Source organism: Biomphalaria glabrata, chromosome 9 (assembly GCF_947242115.1).
Source record: "Biomphalaria glabrata chromosome 9, xgBioGlab47.1, whole genome shotgun sequence".
Lineage (NCBI taxonomy): Eukaryota > Metazoa > Mollusca > Gastropoda > Planorbidae > Biomphalaria > Biomphalaria glabrata.
Genome location: NC_074719.1, coordinates 7,611,181 through 7,633,835, shown reverse-complemented (window position 1 = coordinate 7,633,835; position 22,655 = coordinate 7,611,181). Strand labels below are relative to the sequence as shown.

Here is a 22,655-nt window from a genome sequence, read left to right as displayed (position 1 = left end):
TACATACAAATTGTGTGAATTTCCCAATTTATTTAAAAATCTACTAATGCCAAATAATTCTGTATTATATAAGATAAAATAAGAATTGTTTGAACTCCCTCTTCTAAATAATAAACAAATAATCTTCTCATTTACGAAATAATGTTTTTACGGATTTTTATGAAAAATATTTTAACTCACTTCTCTCTTACAGTACATTTAACTTTCTATCTAAAACATTAAAAAATCTAATTATCTTTAATATTATATTCCAATTTTTAAGGAAAACAGAATTCAAACACCAAAGTAAGGTATGAAAATCTCTCCACATGGCTGTAGTACATCTAATTTTTATACGAGACCATCCAAAAAATTTAATTAACGGTATTACATTTATCTGAAATTCTCTTTTTCTTTTACTATTTATACAAACATCCGGAACAATCTATTATATAAACTTTTCAATTGTGTTCATACCTAAAAATTATTGCGATGTTTTGAAACGTAAAATAAAGGTTAATCAATTTTTAATAACTTTTAGTTGTTGTGTTTTTTTTAAATCAAGATGACGGACAGACCGACTGACAGACAAAACGCAAAAACAATGCGGCTTTGATCCTCTTTAAATAAATTCTATTAGAACTCAGTGCACCAATGTCTATGAACCCTCGTTAAATATCTCGTGTAAATAAAGACATTTTTTTTTTGGTACCGGTACTACTATCCTATTGTGAGGTAATGGAATTTTTTTTCCACGACGTCATATGAATGGACTCTTTAAATGTAATGCTAAAAGAACGCACTCTGTGCACCAATGTCTATTAACCCTCGAAACATTGTTCGTATTGATGAAAACATATTTTAGTCTAACTAAGCCGTGTGACGTAGTGTTTTTTTTTTCTATGACGTCATATGGAATGAATTCTTTAAATGAAATGCTTAAAGAACGCACTCGGTGCACCAAAGTCTATGAACATTCGATAAATGGCTCGTATTGATGAAGGTGATTTTAGTCTAGCTAGGCCGTGTGACGTAGTGTTTTTATTTTCTTTGACGTCATATGGAATGAATTCTTTAAATGAAATGCTTAAAGAACGCACTCGGTGCACCAAAGTCTATGAACACTCGATAAATGGCTCGTATTGATGAAGGTGATTTTAGTCTAGCTAGGCCGTGTGACGTAGTGTTTTTTTTTCCTTTGACGTCATATGGAATGAATTCTTTAAATGAAATGCTTAAAGAACGCACTCGGTGCACCAAAGTCTATGAACACTCGATAAATGGCTCGTATTGATGAATGCGATTTTTAGTCTAGCTAGGCCGTGTGACGTAGTGTTTTTATTTTCCCTCTGACGTTATATGGAATTAATTCTTCAAATGAAATGAAAAAAGAACTCGGTATAGTAATGTTTATTAAGCCTCGTTATGTGACTCGCGTTTAAAAAAGGAATGATATCTTGATTTAGATCTAATCTAGATTTTTTAAACTAGATCTAGATTTTTATTACAGTATATCTAGATCTGGATTTATATTCTAATTAAAATTATTTTAGAGTCTAGATCTAGAATTTCTAGATCTAGTTTAGACTAAAATAGACTAGATTAAGATGTAGAATTTCAATTTCTAAACTTAAAGTGTAAAAAAAAAAGTGTAGATTTTCATTTCCAAACGTTTTGATCAATATTGCAATGTTATAATATACTAAAACTAATCTACTATTTTTAATTTAATTTAAATTTAAATTTACGGTAATTGAATCTTTGAGACATTATTACTTTTGACCATCAAAATTAAATCACCTCTTGAATATTATTTGCGAATATGCAGATCCGACAGGGATCCGACTTCGACGGGGGCCGCCTCTGAGTTTGTGTAACAAAAACTCTCTTTGTAATCTTGGATTATTATTATTACTAATGTTATTATTATTATTATTATTATTATTATTATTAAAGAAAGGTGAGACTGACAGAGAAATGAATAAATACTCTTTATTTATCATTCATATACATGTAAATGACACAAATATTGACTAACAGAGTCATAAAAAAAAAAAATAATAGCCGGTTATCCATATATCAATACATAAATAAGGCAGGTTATAAATATATAAATGAATTAATTAATCTCAAGTTATAAATATAAGTCTATCAATGAATAATTAAAATAATATATTTAATACACGGGCCAAGTAAATCCATACATCCTATATTGTGGCTTTAGTAAGTTGAGACCCCTTAACCTCTACAAGCTTTAATTTAGGCTAATGCACTTAAAATATTAATAACTCTAAAGTATGACGTTTTTTTTTAAAGAAAGAACTAGATTAAGCCTAAATGTACATTAAATCTTATTCCTACTCTAATATGCATATTTTGTAATATCCATTTAACATCACAGAATAACAATATAAAATATTTAATTAAAACACTGACTCCTGCGATATGGAAATACACGCATCCATGAAGGCAAGTGACAGTATCGCTACTCGTTCAGTTGACTGTCTCGGCCTCTGGTTGTTCTTGATCAAAATAGATACAGTATCGTTATTTTCAAATAAAAATAAGTTGCTCGATACCATTGCTAAAGACTTCGACTCTCTTTCGAATGTTGTTGTTTTAACAAAGCTCATATCAACTCACTCTTTCTGTCTGTCTGGTAAAATGTATGCACGCTATGTTCCCCACACCCAATCTTGGATCAAACTGAAATTTGGCATACTTATTTCTTTTACATGCCAACACAATGATTAATAAAATAAAATTGTATTAACTATTGGTAATTAATTATTTGTTTTGTATCTCGAACAAGGGAAAAAAATTTACTTGACTGATAAGGAAGTATAAGTTGAATTAGCCTCTTATTTTATTGTTTGTAGGAAGAAAAGTTGTAAATAACTATAACTAGCTATTAACCTAGTTTCATCCCTGGCACAGCGGTTACCGTTTTGACTTGTGGAGGCTGAGAAGCCTTTAGCCTCAGAGTTTGAATACAGATCGTTCACTTAAAAAAAAAATACATTTAAAAAGCGATCACCCAGATACCCCCTTCCTTCTCCCCTATACACTTTCCAAATTGTCCCAGCAAGTGATAGGATCATAGCTTAGTGAGAAAGTGATAGGATCATAGCTTAGCGAGAAAGTGATAGGATCATAGCTTAGTGAGAAAGTGATAGGATCATAGCTTAGCGAGAAAATGATAGGATCATAGCTTAGCGAGAAAGTGATAGGTCATAGCTTAGTGAGAAAGTGATAGGTCATAGCTTAGCGAAAAAGTGATAGGATCATAGCTTAGTGAGAAAGTGATAGGTCATAGCTTAGTAAGAAAGAGATAGGTCATAGATTAGTGAGAAAGTGATAGGTCATAGCTTAGTGAGAAAGTGATAGGTCATAGATTAGTGAGAAAGTGATTGGTGATAGCTTAGTGAGAAAGTGATAGGTCATAGATTAGTGAGAAAGTGATAGGTCATAGATTAGTGAGAAAGTGATAGGATCATAGCTTAGTGAGAAAGTGATAGGATCATAGCTTAGCGAGAAAGTGATAGGATCATAGATTAGCGAGAAAGTGATAGGTCATAGCTTAGTGAGAAAGTGATAGGTCATAGCTTAGTGAGAAAGTGATAGGTCATAGATTAGTGAGAAAGTGATAGGTCATAGCTTAGTGAGAAAGTGATAGGTCATAAATTAGTGAGAAAGTGATAGGATCATAGCTTAGCGAGAAAGTGATAGGTCATAGCTTAGTGAGAAAGTGATAGGTCATAGCTTAGTGAGAAAGTGACAGGTCATAGATTAGTGAGAAAGTGATAGGTCATAGCTTAGCGAGAAAGTGATAGGATCATAGCTTAGCGAGAAAGTGATAGGATCATAGCTTAGTGAGAAAGTGATAGGTCATAGCTTAGCGAGAAAGTGATAGGATCATAGCTTAGTGAGAAAGTGATAGGATCATAGCTTAGTGAGAAAGTGATAGGTCATAGCTTAGTGAGAAAGTGATAGGTCATAGATTAGTGAGAAAGTGATAGGATCATAGCTTAGTGAGAAAGTGATAGGATCATAGATTAGTGAGAAAGTGATAGGATCATAGCTTAGTGAGAAAGTGATAGGATCATAGCTTAGTGAGAAAGTGATAGGATCATAGCTTAGTGAGAAAGCTAAAAGCAAGAGATAGCAAATTGGCAAAATTATTTCTATTCGCACAGATTTATTATTGATAACCTTGATCTATTACAAATTTAATTACATGACAGATTTAGATTCATTGATACAACTACACTAAATACAAAATTTGTTGTTTTTTAAAGTATTTTTTGTGTGTATTTTGCTTGTTGTTATATAAAAAATGCACTGAATAATATTAATGACTAAATCTAAAAGCTAATATTTTTGAACATAGAAAAATACATTACTTATAAATTTAAATTTTTATTGTCCACGGGACGTCACTCAGTCTGCACTGCGTTTGTTGATCCGTCCTCGTTAAAACACTTTGTTTCTTTAAAATTGATTGTCTATATCAAGCACTGGGTCACTTTCATCAGGAATCCGGGGCTCTGATCTTATGTCAATCACATATTCCGTTTTACTTTGTGAATCTTCACCACCTTCAAATGAGGGTGTATGTGGCGTTTGTGCTTTAATGGGTAAATCTTTTAAAATGTCAAACATTTTTTTTCTTTCCTTTGAAATTGTTTGTTTGGTTTGAAGCAAATCGTTTCTTAAATCTCTTAAAGTTACATTTCTCAAACTGCTTCCGTCTTTATTTTGTCGTTTAAATTTACCTGTATTTTCTGTTTTTATGGCCAGGTAGAATCTGTCTTTTTTTGGATTGTCTTTTCTTGAATTGGAGATTGTACCGGAAGACAATCTTTCATTGATCGGTTTATGTAAACAGAATATTAAAAAAATGGCGTCCAAGAACAGGACGACGGAGAACTTCTGTAAGAGAATCATGGACTTTCGATGTTTAAAAGTATCCTCTGCATTTTTAGACATCATAGCGATCAGTGAGTTGATCAGCAGTATATATGTGACGATTATACATAAGACATAGATAATGGCCACCAGATGCTGAGTTGTGCCATCCACTTGGTCTAGGAAAGACAAATCCTTGAGGCCAAGCATGTAAGAAAACATGGTTAATGTTGTATTCGTAAATGTACTGAACTCTTCTACTTCATTGATGTTATCACTCAGAACGATATACATAGCGAAACAAAACGCCGTGAACTCAATCACTATCCAGATACCAAAACGAAACATATCTCCCATAATGACTTTCTGAAACATGACCGTGTAGATAGAGAACTTGTCCAATCCTTTAAAGAAAAAGAATGTGAACCAGACGCCAGAAAAGAGAGCGGTCACGGTCAGATCATTTTTGTCCTCCTTTTGGACATTAAACATAAAACAATCGACCACTAAACAGACAGCGAATACTAATTGTCCAATTCTGTACAAGTCATTCTGGTGATATCTCATTATCAGGCGTCTGCCTATTTCTTTTAAGAATTCCCCTTTTATTTGACTTTTTTTGTAAGGTTTAAAAACCAAGTCAATTTTTTTTAAACCCAGACATCTCACAAACTCTAAAGCTATCATTGCAAAGCCGTAAACCATAAGAATCCAGGGCACCACTTGGCTTACATTATATTCATTTCTGCAGCTGTCGCTGCATTTTGTATTGGCAACATACTTTCTGTAGAAAATGGAGATTGTAAAAAGTAGCAACATAATTAAGTGGGTAAAAGCGTACAGAATGTAAACAAACTTTAGGCTTTTGTTATTGTATCTTTTGGACATGACGGCTTTGATTATGGGAACTTTATAGTCATCAATAAAAGGCAATGCTGTTTCCCACTTAAGATCGCAAAGCTTTTCAGTAATAGAAATTCGTTTCTTAACAAAGAAGCAGCTGGAGCAACAGTAGCATCTGCAGCAGGTGCAGCAGCTGGTGCAACGGGGGCAGCAGGAGTAGCAGGAGAAGGAGCAGCTGGGGCAGCAGGAGCTGGAGATGGGTGTCTTCTCTAACTTGTTTTTTGTGTATTCCAGCTGATTGATGTGGTCGATCTCTGTTATGTCATAGAAGCGTAAGTCGAAACTTCCGTCGTTTTCACAAGGAAAGTAGAATATAGATTTCATCTTCATCAGTGCGTTGAAGACATCTACTAACCCTCTGGAAACGGACAACTTTAATGGCGTCTCTAAATTTTCATTTTCTCCAAACCATAATTTTGCAATTAACATGTCTTTTTTGTCCGGATCTTTAAATGTTTTTTCTCTCAAGTGCTTTAACATTTTGATAATTTTGGGTATACTGTCAGGTTTAAGAGCCGCATATTTAATTAATGTATGAATAACATTATCTCCCTTGCTGTTGACTTCTTCAATAGGAGCGCCGTGCCTCAGCAGAAGATCTACCATCTCAGGTTTTAGAGTTAATACAGCTACAGAGAACACAGTCTCTCCCATCATTATGTTATTCTTGAACTTTGACCCCGTGCCTTTCATTGACAATATGTTGGCTTTTTTTTCTTCTTTAAGATTGTTGAGTATAGCTTCGGTCGCCTTTTCTTTTCCTTTAGCTATTGTTATATGCAAAGCAGTTTGTCCTTGATAACTTCCTGTTCTTGGGATGGAGATTAATTCTGGGCAGTTCTCCATTAGAAGCTTTATGAGCCGAACGTCTCCGCTCAGGAGAGCTGCCGTATGCAGCAATGTGTCGTCACTGTCATCTGTTCTGCTGCGAAACTTTCGTAAACGGTCTGAGATTTGAACTGGGTCATTCTCGTACTTGTTTATAAAGCTTTCGAGGTGGTCGAAACCTTTAAGTTCAGATCGATTACTATCAATTTTAATTGAGTCTTTAATGCTGTCTTGGTGAGTTGAATCTTCGAGTTTTTCTCCCACATATAGTGAGTTCTTGATTTCTTCACTTTTACTTATAGCTTCGTAAATAGCAGTCACTTCTAAATCTAACGACTGTTTAGGCTCATGGGTGGCAATACTTTTATTACAGTATTTGAGCCTGGAAATCATTTTTGGAGAACTACACAATTCAAGGAAGACGCGGTGGCTTCAGAAGTGGCGATCCTGGATTCGAATCTCGGTGAAGACAGGAATTTTGAATTTCGAAATCTTTATCATTCCACCCAGCTCTAATGGGTATCTGAAATTAGTTGGGGAAATGTAAAGGCGGTTGGTCGTTGTGCTGGCCACATGACACCTTTGTTAACCGTTGGCCACAGAAACAGATGACACTTACATCATCTGCCCTATAGATCGCAAGGTCTGAAAGGGGAACTTTACTATACACATTTCGGGCCAACAATTCGACAGATTATTTTAATTGAAGTTTACTTATAGCCATATCCACGTAGTAAAAATATGACTTAGGCTCAATAGTTTCTTCCGGTCTAATAGAAGAATCTGTAAAGAAATTAAAACAAGTTTAATAGAAAAAAATATACATGTAAAAACCTAGCTTATACTGAGTAAAATGTAATCTTTTATTTTTGGAATTAATCATAACTGTACACAAGTTCGTAAGGTACTCTCCTATTCTTGCCACTTTACACGTCTACCTTGCATGTCTCGTTGGCGCCTTACATGGCGGTTGAGAGCACTGTTCAATTACTGCTGTATACCTTATTAATATTGGTATTATCTCCTGTTAGCATTCTACAATTTCCACTATGACAAATTATTTTTTTTACATTGATTCAGGTGTTGTCATTAGCTATGAATAATAGTGATAAGTTTCAACTTGATCTGAAAATAGAAAGTGGGGGAAATAACGAGTACAAGATTTGTACCAGACAGACAAACAGACAGACAGAGTTCATGTATGCTAGAAAAAAAAAAGATGAATAAATAAAAAATGTTATTTCTTTTCCGTGTAATTTTTTTTCCTGACAGACCAGATCTTGTTGTGGAGTTTGTTAGACTTTGCCGCTTTTAAAAGGATTTCTGTAGCTTTAAACTTTTGTTTAGAAATGGTTATATGCAAAGCAGTTTGTCCCGCATAGCCCCCTGTTCGTTTCTTGGTAATCAATGTTGGGCAATAGATCGTACTCAATATTTTAATTATGCTGCTATCTCTACTGAATAATGCAGCAGTGTGTATCAGTCTGTCTTGTCTTCCTTCAGTTTTATTCTCCTCTGTGTAAACTTCGGAAGCTCTAGAATAAAATGTTCTTAAACGATTAGAAACCTCTACTTTATCACGGCCTATAATGAACTCGCGAAGTGCACACAAACCTTTGGAGTCTTCATTCTGATCAGAACCTTCGTCTTGGCTGGCGTCTTCCTTCGTTTGACTTAAATCTATTGTGTTGTCATCGTTAGATTTTATTGCATCATGTATAGCTTTCACTTCGACGTCTTCTTTGGCATAGTCTACTTCAGCAGCAACACTTGTTTTGAATGGTTCAATGATGCAGTACTTTTTAGCGGCCCCCGAAAGGGGAAAAGACGCTATTAGTTTTGTGCGAAATGTCTGTTCGTCTGTCCGTCTGACCGTCTGTCCGTCTGTCCGTCCGTCCCGTTTAGATCTCGTAAACTAGAAAAGATATTGAAAATCCGACATCACAGTATTTTAGACCATTCAAAGTTCTGATGCAACGGCTAATTTTTTTTTTTCTGAAAGCGAAAAATCTAATTTTTAAAATCAGTTATGCAAGCACTTTTTTAAAGAGAAAAAGCTAATAAGTATGCATTATAAGTTAAACCTAATTTAAAATGAATAGTAATCTTATAAACTTCATTTTTATAAACATTTTTTTTATTGCGGAATTTTTTAATTTTTTTTTGAGGATTCGAATAAGAGATTGAGCCTTTTCAAAACAATTGGATCAATTATAAGACATCCATTTGGCCAAGGGAGGCGCGGTGGCTGAGCGGTAAAGCGCTTTGCTTCCGAACAGAGGGTCCGGGTTCAAATCCTGGTGAAGACTGGGATTTTCAACTTTGGAATCTTTGGGCGCCTCTGAGTCCACTCAGCTCTAATGGGTACCTGACATTAGTTGGGGAAAAGTATAGGCGGTTGGTCGTTGTGCTGGCTACATGACACCCTCGCTAATCGTAGGCCACAAAAACAGATGAACTTTACATCATCTGTCCTATAGACCACAAGGTCTAAAAGGGGAACTAGTTAGCCCAGGTTCACATCTAACTTTACATTCACTTTCACCTATCCTTTGATCTGCGGGACCGTTGGGGCACTACACAAGATCTGTTAACCTTCTTTCTCCATTCTTATCTCTCATTTGTCTTTGATATAATTTCATTTGCATGTTCTTTCTGAAAATATTGAAGCCTGCCTGGATGGACCTTTTCGGGGGCCGATTTTGAGTTTGTGTTTCCACACAAACTGTCTTTTGTAACCTTGTTTTTATATTTTAAAAAAATACAAGGTAATATAGATAAGACGTTTCACACATAGGCAGTAGAGGACGTTTTCATTATTTTCATACGTAAAACAAGGGCTTTGATCACATGTGAAAGAAATACATATCACATAAGAGTTAAAGTGAACCTTATAAAACAAAGCTAGGTGACTGGTATGTATTTATAAGACTTTCTTAAACTATACACTGTATATTTATGGCATATTAACCTACAATCTTATGGCATATTAACCTACAATCTTATCTCATATGGAACCTAATTCATAGCACTTGGTGGGGATGAAAAAAAAACATCATCAATCTTATATATTACAGACGTTACTTTACAAAAAGAAGAAGATAATTATGTTTTACGCATTTCATGTGTCACTCTAGTCATGCATGTTAATCAATGATTTCAAATCTGCTAAGTCGTTGGTTTTCCTGGATGATTCAGGCAGCCAATTCTCTTATGGTACTAGAGAAGAAGAATCACTTGTACGAATTTGTTTTAGCGTATGGAATAAGAAATGTGATTCTATATTTTCCCAAATGACAAAATCATTTCTCAAAGGGATCATTTTTTGCTAGAAAAAAAAAAACAAAAGACAATGGTGACAAATAGAACGGCAATGGTCTTCCTAGAGAGACAGGTGTAATAGACATCTTCTTGAAACCATCAAAGACAGAAAGATTGCCTTATCATTGGCCTATTCAATGGCCTAGAGCCGTAAGAGATTCTCTTGTCACTCCCAAATCTGGTGGGAAGTAAAATGTAAAGCTCCCTTTTCAGACCTTGTGGTCTACATGGCAGATGATGTTAAGGTCATATGTTTCTGTGGCCTACGGTTAACGAGGGTGTCATGTAGCCAGCACAACGACCAACCGCCTTAGTTTTCCCAAACTTATGTCAGGTACCAATTAGAGCTGGGTGGATTCAAAGGCGCCCAAAGATCCCGAAATTAGAAATCCTAGTCTTTATTAGGATTTGAACTAGGGACTCTCAGTTCGAAAGCCAAGCGTTTTACCGCTCAGCCACCGCGCCTTCTTGGTTGAAAGTACTTCTACCTTAAAGCTTAAAAATCATCCATTTAAAAAAATAGAGCATTAATTACTATTTAAAATAACAACGAAACCGTAGTATACATTATAACCTTACCTGAGCATATCTGTACTGTAGATATCATTTGTGATACAGTCAATAAACTGAAGAGACACATGAACTTTGGAGTTGAACATCCAACGTATGAGAAGAAACCTATCTTCTGGTTTTGTGAGACATACACGATCAATAAAGCTATGGATACCTTGGAACTTAATTGACTTGACTACAGTCTACCTTAGGTTGTAACATGTTTAGAGCAAGACAAAAGATTGTCTCCCCTACCCTACCCACCCCACGCACCGCTTACAGAATAATGTACTTTATGTTACAGGACCAGAGAAACAATGACCTAGGCAAAATGTAGAGTGGGACTAATCCTTGAGCTTTTTTTTTTTAAATGCGTATGTTTCTGTCTCTCGTTTTGTTGGAGTGAGATTGACACTACCAGATATTTACAATTATTAGCTTCTATAACCCAATATAACCCAATATAACGTAACTCCCTAAAGGTAATCTACAAATACGTAGTGTTGAGTTATTGTTAACTGCCAATGACACTAACCACTCTACCTTGGACATTACCAAGTCACGCGTATCTGCCTGGCAACAAAGATTAACAAAATTCGTTTTTAAATGCCAACAATTAGCTAACGCTTTCTTCGTTTGGGGGGTGGGGCAATGGCTGAATGCTTAAGCACTTGGTGTCCGAACCTGGAGTCCTGGGTTCGAATCTCGGTGAAGACTTGGATTTTGAGTTTCGGGATTTTTTAAACAGCCTTGAGTCCAATTTGAGTTATTCCGGCCCAACTTTAATGTCTACCTATTTTTAGTTGGGGAAAGTAAAGGCGGTTGGTCCTTGTGCTGGCCACATGACACCCTGCTGTTTAACAGTTGGCCATAAAAACAGATGACATTAACATCATCTGCCTCATAGATCGCATAGTCTGAAAAGGGAAACTTTCTTCATTGATTCTGGAAAAAAGTTTGACTTGAAGTTTAAATTCTCGAAACTGGCAGAGGAGTTGATAGATTTGATGCGTTAAAAACACGTATGTTTTGTGATGCGTTAAAAACACGCATGTTGTGATGCGTTAAAAACATGCATATGTGTGTGATGCGTTAAAAACACGCATGTTGTGATGCGTTAAAAACATGCATATGTGTGTGATGCGTTAAAAACACGTATGTTGTGTGATGCGTTAAAAACATGTATGTTGTGTGATGCGTTAAAAACATGTATGATGTGTGATGCGTTAAAAACACGTATGTTGTGTGATGCGTTAAAAACACGTATGTTGTGTGATGCGTTAAAAACACGTCTGTTGTGTGATGCGTTAAAAACACGTCTGTTGTGTGATGCGTAAAAACACGTATGTTGTGTGATGCGTTAAAAACACGTATGTTGTGTGATGCGTTAAAAACACGTATGTTGTGTGATGCGTTAAAAACACGTATGTTGTGTGATGCGTTAAAAACACGCATGTTGTGTGATGCGTTAAAAACACGTATGTTTTGTGATGCGTGAAAAACACGCATGTTGTGTGATGCGTTAAAAACACTCATGTAGTGATGCGTTAAAAACACGTATGTTGTGTGATGCTTTAAAAACATGCATATGTGTGTGATGCGTTAAAAACACGCATGTTGTGATGCGTTAAAAACATGCATATGTGTGTGATGCGTTAAAAACACGTATGTTGTGTGATGCGTTAAAAACATGTATGTTGTGTGATGCGTTAAAAACACGTATGTTGTGTGATGCGTTAAAAACACGTATGTTGTGTGATGCGTTAAAAACACGTATGTTGTGTGATGCGTTAAAAACATGTATGTTGTGTGATGCGTTAAAAACACGTATGTTGTGTGATGCGTTAAAAACACGTATGTTGTGTGATGCGTTAAAAACACGCATGTTGTGTGATGCGTTAAAAACACGTATGTTGTGTGATGCGTTAAAAACACGTATGTTGTGTGATGCGTTAAAAACACGTATGTTGTGTGATGCGTTAAAAACACGTATGTTGTGTGATGCGTTAAAAACACGTATGTTGTGTGATGCGTTAAAAACACGTATGTTGTGTGATGCGTTAAAAACACGCATGTTGTGTGATGCGTTAAAAACACGTATGTTGTATGATGCGTTAAAAACACGTATGTTGTGTGATGCGTCAAAAACACGTATGTGGTGTGATGCGTTAAAAACACGCATGTTGTGTGATGCGTTAAAAACACGTATGTTGTGTGATGCGTTAAAAACACGTATGTGGTGTGATGCGTTAAAAACACGCATGTTGTGATGCGTTAAAAACATGCATGTGTGTGTGATGCGTTAAAAACACGTATGTGGTGTGATGAGTTAAAAACACGTATGTTGTATGATGCGTTAAAAACACGCATATGTGTGTGATGCGTTAAAAACACGTATGTTGTGTGATGCGTTAAAAACACGTATGTTGTGGGTTCTATTTGTGCAATCCAATTCGTTTTTTTTATAAAGCTAATATCAACTTACTCTGCCTATTGGACTGGTACAATTTGTGTACAAGACCCATTCCTGGATCAAGTTTAGGTTTGACACATTTATTTGTTATACCTTAACAAAGCATGAATCAATGAAAAAAAAATTTACAATTATTTTCTTTCTTTGATATTTACAAAGGAAAATAAATAATTTTTTGAAAGATGTGGCTGTATATGTGGAGTTATTTCCCTTTTAACTATTTGTAAACGTTTTTCCACCAACTCACATTCTCTGATCAAGTTAAAAATTTTCCTATTTATTCACAGTTGCTGACAATATTAAAAAAAAAAGCACCAATTAATTAATAAAATTTGTGTAGGCCTAATTAATTAGTTTTGTTTTATATAGAAAAAGGGAGCTTATTCATGAAGTATTGAGATATACGGTAGTGATTTCGAGGCTACGTAAACTTTGTGTTAAAAAATAATTTAAAAAATATTTTGCTTGTTTTTAATGGTATGAGTTCCAATCCGATCCGATCAGATGCTCTTCGATCAGATTCGATTTTATCTGACAAAAATAAGGCTCTATTTTGTTTATAGTATCTCCGTATTCGTTTCGTTTTGCACTAAACAATAACATAAATTACCTTGTATGTAAACTTTAGTTACCATGATTGAAAGATCTTGCCACATATTCAGAAAATCTACACACATTACATAGATGTTAGGTAACTACTCTAAGACACTTTAATTTTATAAAATGTCTAGTGCCCTCAAATTTTAAGATAAACTCCTTTATCCCACTTTTAGACAGGGTGTATTAATGTTCACATGTGGTCACCGAGAAGTACACAGAAGTCTAATTTATAAAGTGCAAGTGAGTGTACGTGAGTGATGCTCGTGTTTGCATCTAGATTGTTATTGTTATATATATATATAGTTCGTCCATCGTGGTTCGATGATGACCACTTTGTCATCCAGGGGGCTGAGGGCTTTGCACTGGGGTTTTATGCCTCCTTATGTGGCTGGTGAGACCTATGTGAGCCCGGAATTTTCGGCCGCACACTGGGCATGTTATTCCAACTTAAGCTAGTGTCGTTTACCTTGCTTTTCTTTTCTGACGTTTTTCTTCTGCCAGCGCTGTTCTTTTTTCCTCAGCAACCTGTGCGCCAGTTTTCACAGCGTGACGCCTTGATGATCTGTCATGTGCCTCTGTCTCCCAGGTGCCTGGGTCTATGCTGAACGCCTTCAGAGAAGCTTTGATGGTGTCCCTGAAGCGCTTACTTTGACCACTTTGCGAGCGCTTTCCTTCGCTTAGTTGGCCATACAAGAGTCGTTTAGGGATGCGGTGGTCTTCCATTCTGTAGACGTGACCTGCCCATCGCAGCTGGGACTGCATCAGGATTGTGTGGATGCTTTGCAGACACGCTCTTCGAAGAACTTCTGTATCTGGTATTTTGTTATAGAAACAATGCTGAGGTAGACAATTGTAGTCAAACTGAATGTCCATTTGTTTGGAAATCTTTTTTTGCTACTTGAATTTCGGTCCTGCAAATGTTATGACATCATGACACAGTCTCTGTCATAACATTGCGTACTCCGCACTGCAGATATCTCTTAAGGTAGAACTATTTTTATCTATTTCTTCTTGATTATTTTTTAGGTTGTAAACGTTTTGAATGTTCCTTCAGACTTGAAGATGAGAACATCCTAGCTTAAGCCTCACGCACGTTGGCAGGGCATGGCAGCTAGCACGTCTTGCATCCCCGACAACATTAGGAGACAGCCCAGAGCGTTAAACACACGACCTGGCAGTATTTACCTTTGTATGTTTGTATGTGTAAGAGAGAGAAGAAATGAGAGAGAAAGAGGACGAGAAAAATAATAAAAAAGAGAGTAAGAAAGAGTGAGCAAAAAAAGAAAGACGGAGAAATAAAGAGAGGGATATAAAGGATAGGGAGAGAATAGTTGAGACTAGAGTAAAAGAGAGATTAGTGCAAAACAGAAATGAGAGAGAAAAAGAACAGATGGAGAGGAAGAGAGAAGAGTGAAAAAAAAGAGAAAAGAGAATAAAGAGAAAGAAAGGAGAGAGAGAGAGAAAAAAAAAGTTTACTGTTGTGAAGTGTTATTTACATGAGTATTATGAGGTAACCATCTAACCATGGGCGTAGCCAGGGGGGAGGGTGTTGACCCCCTAGCGCTCCCCCAGACAAACTGGCTGCCAATGACGGAGAATCTAATATTTTCCCACTAACTCCAGGAAGAACAAAATTCTAGGGCACAATAAACGTCTTCCGAAAGAATGAAGGGTCAGAATGTAATAAAGATTATGTACACACACACCAATACATACATACAATTTTGCGGAAAAATCCACACAACCCCCCCCCCGAAAAAAAAATCCTGGCTACGCCCATGCATCTAACAATGCCTATTGTCAGAAAATCAGTTTTCCGAGGAAATGTTTCGAGCTTGTTTCAACCTGTATTTAACCCTTCCTTCAAGCCTCCTTTTTATTTCCATTAAGAACAAATAAAGTTTTTTATTTGCCTAACCACAACCGTAGACTTAGACTTACTTAGACTTAGGTCCTCCCGCGCCGTTCGGCGTATTGGGCGGCAAGCTGTCTCCATAATGATCTGTCACTGGCAATGTCGGTTTCCTTGCGTTGAAAGGCTTGCCATGTTTGGCCGCCCTCGCCGCATGTATAGTTTTCATTATGTGTCGAGTTTGCCGTTTCTGTAGCAATAGTGTTAAATTTGTACTAATTATAATAATATTTTGTTTTAAGTGTTACACCCACCCTTCCCCCTTTCCCCACCCCTCCCCCCAAGCTTGCCGCCATCCCGCAACGGAACATTAAAACTAAAGTCTTCGAACGATATGCTCTATTTCCCTTTTTGATTTCTATAGCTCATTTGATTGACATTGGCTCTTCAGGTAGCAAGCTTTGTCTCTGCTTAGGCTTTGGATTTACTGCCCTTTGTTATTCAACAGGTCTGGGGCCAGCATGAAGTAATGATAGTGTATCTCAATACACAAACTAAAAGGATGAAACAGAGAAGTTCTGTGTTTCACACAACGGTTTCACCTTTTGGTCCACCTTTTAGTAAGCATTGCAAGTAAAAACGGACTGTTATACATATTTCCAGCACGAATATACAAAAACCTAAGAACTATAAATTAATCATACATCTGTCCATACAAAAACTAAATTTGGCATACTAAAAAAATCCGCAGGAGCCACAAACGCCAGTGATTTCAAAGTCATGTGGCTTTTTTTTTACTTCTGTTCAACTGTGTAGGACATTTTTTTTAAGTAATTTTAATCTTTGTTGCCCTCTTTTGGTGATATAAGCAATATTTGCTTTAAAATTTAATTTATTGTCTAAGACAGTGCCAAGATATTTAAAAGTTTGCACTATTTCTCTCCAACTACAGAAACAATGTCATTTTCCTACGATAATCGATTATTATTTCTTTGTTGTTGTTGTTTTTTTACATTTAATATTTAAAAAGTTATTATAGCAGTATTGTTCAATGTTTTTATTTCTCTAAGAAAGTCATTTAGGTCAGACTTTGAGAACTAGGCTAGAGAAGCCGCATCATCAGTAAATTTTGTTAAACAGCGAAAAGGATTTTCTGATTAAAATTCCTTGTTGTATCAAATGTACCACAATGGCAATGTCACAGTCCCTGGAGCGCCCATGTGTAGACTATACGAGTTTTAGATGTTGCATTGTTTACCCTAGACCTGTACATTATGAGTGAGTCTGATGTCAATATTTATTTTGGCTTTCTTTAGTTATCATGTTTTGTTTGGTGAATGCACAAATTGTAAGAGAAATTTCCTTATGGATAATAAAGATTACTATTATTAGCGCCCCCGAAAGGGGAAAAGACGCTATTGGTTTTGTGTGGTCTGTCTATCCGTCCGTCCTTCCCTTTTTGATCTCGTATACTAGAAAGATACTGAAAATCCGACATCATGATATTTTCTTTCTTCTTCTTCTTCTTAATATTATTATTATTAAAGAAAGTGAGACTGACAGAGAAATAAATGAATACTCTTTATTTATCATTCATATACATGTACATTATCAAAAATATTTACAAACAGAGTCTTACATAATTGCCCAGGATACTGAAACTGCAATTTATATTTCCCCACACACACACACACAAAATAATAGCCGGTTGTCCATATATCAATACATAAATAAGGTGGTTATAAATATATAAATGAATTAATTAATGCCAGGTTATAAATATAAGTCTATCAATGAATAATTAAAATCATGTATATTTAATACACGGGCCTAGTAAATCCATACATGCCATATTGTGGCTTTAGTAAGTTGAGACCTCTTAACCTCTACAAGCTTTAATTTAGGCTAATGCACTTAAAATATCAATAGCTCTAAAGTATGACGTTTTTTTTAAAGAAAGAACTTGATAGGCCTATGTGTACATTTAATCTCATTCCTACTCTAATATGCATACTTTGTTAAATCCATTAAACTTCTCAGAATAACTAAATAAAATATTTAATTAAAACGATCACAGACACACAGAAGAGAAAATAATTGGTACCCAAGAATGCAAGTGATAGTATCGCTACTTCAAATGTTTCGAATGTTGTTGTTTTTTTTGCAAAGCTTATATCAACTCACTCTTTCTGTCTGTCTGGAAAAAAGTTTGTACACACTAATTTTCCCACACTGAAATGTGGCATACTTATTTCTGTTACATGAAAACACAAGAATCAATAAAACAAAAAAAAAAAAAACTAAAGTTTTGTTTTGTATCTCGAACAAGGGAAAGAAATTCTACTTGACTGATAAGAAAGTATAAGTTGAATTAGCCTCTTATATTGTTTGTAGGAAGAAAGGTTGTAAATATTTATAACTAGTTATTAACATAGTTTCATCCCTGGCGCAGTGGTTTGAGGAGGCTTAGAAGGCTTTAGCCCCAGAGTTTGAATTCAGGTCGTTCAATTTAAAGAAATATACATTTTAAAAGTGATCACCCCGATATCTCCTTCTTTCTCCCCCATACCCTTTTTAACTGGTCGAGACAAGTGATAGGATCATAGCTTAGAAAGAAAGTGATAGGATCATAGCTTAGTAAGAAAGTGATAGGATCATAGCTTAGTGAGAAAGTGATAGGATCATAGCTTAGTGAGAAAGTGATAGGATCATAGTTTAGTGAGAAAGTGATAGGATCATAGCTTAGTGAGAAAGCTAAAAACATGAGATTGCGCTAAACAAAATAAAAATGGGCAAGATTATTTCTAATCGCAGATTTATTATTGATAGTCTTGATCTATTACAAGTTTAATTACATGACAGATTTCGCGGCTATTCCAGACAGATTTAGATTCATTGATGTAACTAAACTAAATACAAGCTTTGTTTTTTTTTATTATTTTTGTTCTGCTTGTTTTTATATAAAAAATGCACTGAATAATATTAATGACTAAATCTAAAAGCTAATATTTTTGAACATAGAAAAATACATTACTTATAAATTTTAATTTTTATTGTCCACGGGACGTCACTCAGTCTGCACTGCGTTTGTAAATCCGGCCTCGTTAAAACACTTTGTTTCTTTAAAATTGATTGTCTATATCAAGCACTGGGTCACTATCATCAGGAATCCGGGGCTCTGATCTTATGTCAATCACATATTCCGTTTTACTTTGTGAATCTTCACCACCTTCAAATGAGGGTGTATGTGGCGTTTGTGCTTTAATGGGTAAATCTTTTAAAATGTCAAACATTTTTTTTCTTTCCTTTGAAATTGTTTGTTTGGTTAGAAGCAAATTGTTTTTAAAATCTCTTAAAGTTAAATTTCTCAAACTGCTTCCGTCATTATTTTGTCGTTTAAATTTACCACTATTTTCTGTTTTTATGGCCAGGTAGAATCTGTCTTTTTTTGGATTGTCTTTTCTTGAATTGGAGATTGTACCGGAAGACAATCTTTCATTGATCGGTTTATGTAAACAGAATATTAAAAAAATGGCGTCCAAGAACAAGACGACGGAGAACTTCTGTAAGAGAATCATGGACTTTCGATGTTTAAAAGTATCCTCTGCATTTTTAGACATCATAGCGATCAGTGAGTTGATCAGCAGTATATATGTGACGATTATACATAAGACATAGATAATGGCCACTAGATGCTGACTTGTGTCATCCACTTGGTCTAGGAAAGACAAATCCTTGAGGCCAAGCATGTAAGAAAACATGGTTAATGTTGTATTCGTAAATGTACTGAACTCTTCTACTTCATTGATGTTATCACTCAGAACGATGTACATAGCGAAACAAAACGCAGTGAACTCAATCACTATCCAGATACCAAAACGAAACATATCTCCCATAATGACTTTCTGAAACATGACCGTGTAGATCGAAAACTTGTCCAATCCCTTAAAGAAAAAGAATGTGAACCAGACGCCAGAAAAGAGAGCGGTCACGGTCAGATCATTTTTGTCCTCCTTTTGGACATTAAACATAAAACAATCGACCACTAAACAGACAGCGAATACTAATTGTCCGATTCTGTACAAGTCATTCTGATGATATCTCATTATCAGGCGTCTGCCTATTTCTTTTAAGAATTCCCCTTTTCCTTGACTTTTTTTGTAAGGTTTAAAAACCAAGTCAATTTTTTTTAAACCCAGACATCTCACAAACTCTAAAGCTATCATTGCCATGCCGTAAACCATAAGAATCCAGGGCACCACTTGGCTTACATTATATTCATTTCTGCAGCTGTCGCTGCATTTTGTATTGGCAACATACTTTCTGTAGAAAATGGAGATTGTAAAAAGTAGCAACATAATTAAGTGGTTAAAAGCGTACAGCATGTAAACAAACTTTAGGCTTTTGTTATTGTATCTTTTGGACAAGACGGCTTTGATTATGGGAACATCATAGTCATCAATAAAAGGCAATGCTGTTTCCCATTTAAGATCGCAAAGCTTTTCAGTAATAGAAATTCGTTTCTTAACAAAGAAGCAGCTTGAGCAACAGTAGCATCTGCAGCAGGTGCAGCAGCTGGTGCAACGGGGGCAGCAGGAGTAGCAGGAGAAGGAGCAGCTGGGGCAGCAGGAGCTGGAGATGGGTGTCTTCTTTAACTTGTTTTTTGTGTATTCCAGCTGATTGATGTGATCGATCTCTGTTATGTCATAGAAGCGTAAGTCGAAAGTTCCGTCAATTTTGCAAGGAAAGTAGAATATAGATTTCATCTTCATCAGGGCATTGAAGACGTCTACTAACCCTCTGGAAACGGACAACTTTAATGGCGTCTCTAAATTTTCATTTTCTCCAAACCATAATTTTGCAACTAACGTGTCTGTTTTGTCCTGGTCTTTATAGCGATTCAATGTTTTTTTTCTCAAGTACTTTAACATTTTGATAATTTTGGGTATACTGTCAGGTTTAATAGCCGCATATTTAATTAATGTATGAATAACATTATCTCCCTTGCTATTGACTTCTTCAATAGGAGCGTCGTGTCTCAGCAGAAGATCTACCATCTCAGGTTTTAGAGTTAATACAGCTACAGAGAATACAGTCTCTCCCATCATTATGTTATTCTTGAAATTGGGCCCCGTGGCCCTGGCAGACAAGACCTTGTTATAGAGATTGTTAGACTTTGCCGCTTTTAAAAGGATTTCTGTAGCTATAAACTTTTGTTTAAAAATGGTTATATGCAAAGCAGTTTGTCCCGCATAGCCCCCTGTTCGTTTCTTGGTAATCAATGATGGGCAATACTTCGTCAAGAGTTCAATTATGCTGCTATCTTTACTGAATAATGCAGCAGTGTGTATCAGTCTGTCTCGGCTTCCTTCAGTTTTATTCTCCTCTGTGTAAACTTCGGAAGCTCTAGAATAAAAATTTCTTAAACGATTAGAAACCTCTACTTTATCACGGCCTATAATGAACTTGCGAAGTGCACACAACCCTTTTGAGTCTTCATTCTGATCAGAACCTTCGTCTTGGTTGGCGTCCTTCTTCTTTTGACTTAAATCTACTGTGTTGTCATCGTCAGATTTTATTGCATCATATATAGCTTTCACTTCGACGTCTTCTTTGGCATAGTCTACTTCAGCAGCAACACTTGTTTTGAATGGTTCAATGATGCAGCACATTTTTTTTTATATAAGCATAGAGTCACTTTATTCAAATACGTCCACGCTAAAATACAAGATAAGACGTTTCACACATAGGCAGTAGAAGACGTTTTCATTATATTCATATCTAAAACAGAAGTGCTTCGATCACATCTGAAAAGAAAGACATATCGCTTAAGCATTGTAGCGAAACTTGTAACACACAGGTAGGTGACTTGTACGTATTTATAAGACTTTATTAAAATATACACTGTATAATCTTATGGCATATTCACCTACAATCTTATGGCATATGGAACCTAGTTCATAGCACTTGGTGGGGATGAAAGAAAGCATCATCAATCTTATCTTATACATTATAGACGCTACTTTAAAAAAATAAGATAATTACGTCTTAGTATTTCATGTGTCAATCAGGTCAGGCATGTTAATCAATGACTTTAACTCTGCTAAATCGTTGGTTTTCCTGGCAAATTCAGGCAACCCATTCCATCCTCTAATGACACTAGGGAAGAAGAAGAAGCACTTGTATGAATTTGTTTTAGCGTATGGAATAAGAAATGTGCTTCTATTTTTTCCCAAATCACAAAATCGTTCCTCTTGATAGTGAAAACCCTGAGCCCTGAAGACAATGGTGACAAATAGTACGGCAATGGTCTTCCCAGAGAAAGGTGTGTGATAAATAGACATCTTGTTGAAACCGTCCCAGACAGAAAGATTGCCTTATCATTGGTCTATTCATGGCCTAGAGCCCTAAGAGATTCTTATGTCACTCCCAAATCTGGTGGGAAGTAAAATGTAAAGTTCCCCTTTCAGATCTTGTGGTCTATAGGGCAGATGATGAAAAGATCATCTGTTTCTGTGGCCTATGGTTAACAAGGGTGTCATGTGGCCAGAACAACGACCATCCGCCTTTACTTTTTCCCCATCTAATGTCAGGTACCCATTCGAGCTGGGTGGACTCAGAGGCGCCCAAAGATCCTAAAATTTAAAAAAATTACAGTTTCACCAGGATTTGAACCCGGGACGTTGATTCGGAGGCAAGCGCTTTACCGCTCAGCCCCCGCGCCTATTGGTGGAAAGTACTTCTACCGTATATATCTTGCATTTAAAAAAAAAAGCATTAATTAGAAAATATAACATTTTGATAGTACTATGTTACTAACAACGAAACCGTAGTATATATAATACTCTTACCTGTACTGTGAATGTAGTTTCTGATACAGTCTTTAAACTGAAGAGACACATGAACTTTGGAGTTGAACATCCAAAGTATGAGAAGAAACGTATCTTCTGGTTTTGTGAGACAGACACGATCAATAAATCTATGGATACCTTGGAACTTAATTGACTTGACTACAGTCTACCTTAGGTTGTAACATGTTTTGTGCAAGACAAAAGTTTGTCTCCCATACCCCACCCACCCCAGGCACCCCTTACAGAATAATGTACTTTGTGTTACAGGGCCAGAGACATAAGACAAAATGTAGGGTGGGACTAATCCTTTTTTTTTTAATGTGTGTGTTGGAGTTTTAAATATTTCTCGCTCTTATTTTGTTGGAGTGAGAATGGCAATAATAGTAAT

At 35.9% G+C, this 22,655-nt stretch overlaps 2 protein-coding genes across 8 annotated transcripts; both read right to left on the bottom strand.

Annotated features, from left to right (window-relative positions):
* Positions 1 to 2,003: 2,003 nt before the first annotated feature.
* Positions 2,004 to 10,725, bottom strand: LOC129928338 (uncharacterized). 6 transcript variants are annotated; one of them, XM_056042352.1, is made up of 3 exons: positions 10,519 to 10,725; positions 7,557 to 7,743; positions 2,004 to 7,401 (listed from the first exon to the last, which is right to left on the bottom strand). In XM_056042352.1, the coding sequence occupies exon 3, from the start codon at positions 7,009 to 7,011 to the stop codon at positions 4,471 to 4,473; it is 2,541 nt and encodes an 846-aa protein (XP_055898327.1). In that variant the 5' UTR covers positions 7,012 to 7,401; positions 7,557 to 7,743; positions 10,519 to 10,725; the 3' UTR covers positions 2,004 to 4,470. The 6 variants fall into 6 exon arrangements, with proteins under 6 accessions (XP_055898327.1, XP_055898326.1, XP_055898329.1 ...); XM_056042351.1 differs by having other exon boundaries at positions 7,582 to 7,743; XM_056042354.1 differs by having other exon boundaries at positions 7,620 to 7,743.
* A 6,259-nt stretch (positions 10,726 to 16,984) lies between these two features.
* LOC129928280 (transient receptor potential cation channel subfamily V member 2-like) lies at positions 16,985 to 22,446 on the bottom strand. Of its 2 annotated transcripts, XM_056041962.1 has the most exons (3): positions 22,268 to 22,446; positions 21,462 to 21,575; positions 16,985 to 21,223 (listed from the first exon to the last, which is right to left on the bottom strand). In XM_056041962.1, the coding sequence occupies exon 3, from the start codon at positions 21,086 to 21,088 to the stop codon at positions 18,539 to 18,541; it is 2,550 nt and encodes an 849-aa protein (XP_055897937.1). In that variant the 5' UTR covers positions 21,089 to 21,223; positions 21,462 to 21,575; positions 22,268 to 22,446; the 3' UTR covers positions 16,985 to 18,538. The 2 variants fall into 2 exon arrangements, with proteins under 2 accessions (XP_055897937.1, XP_055897936.1); XM_056041961.1 differs by lacking the exon at positions 21,462 to 21,575.
* Between the last annotated feature and the right edge of the window lie 209 nt (positions 22,447 to 22,655).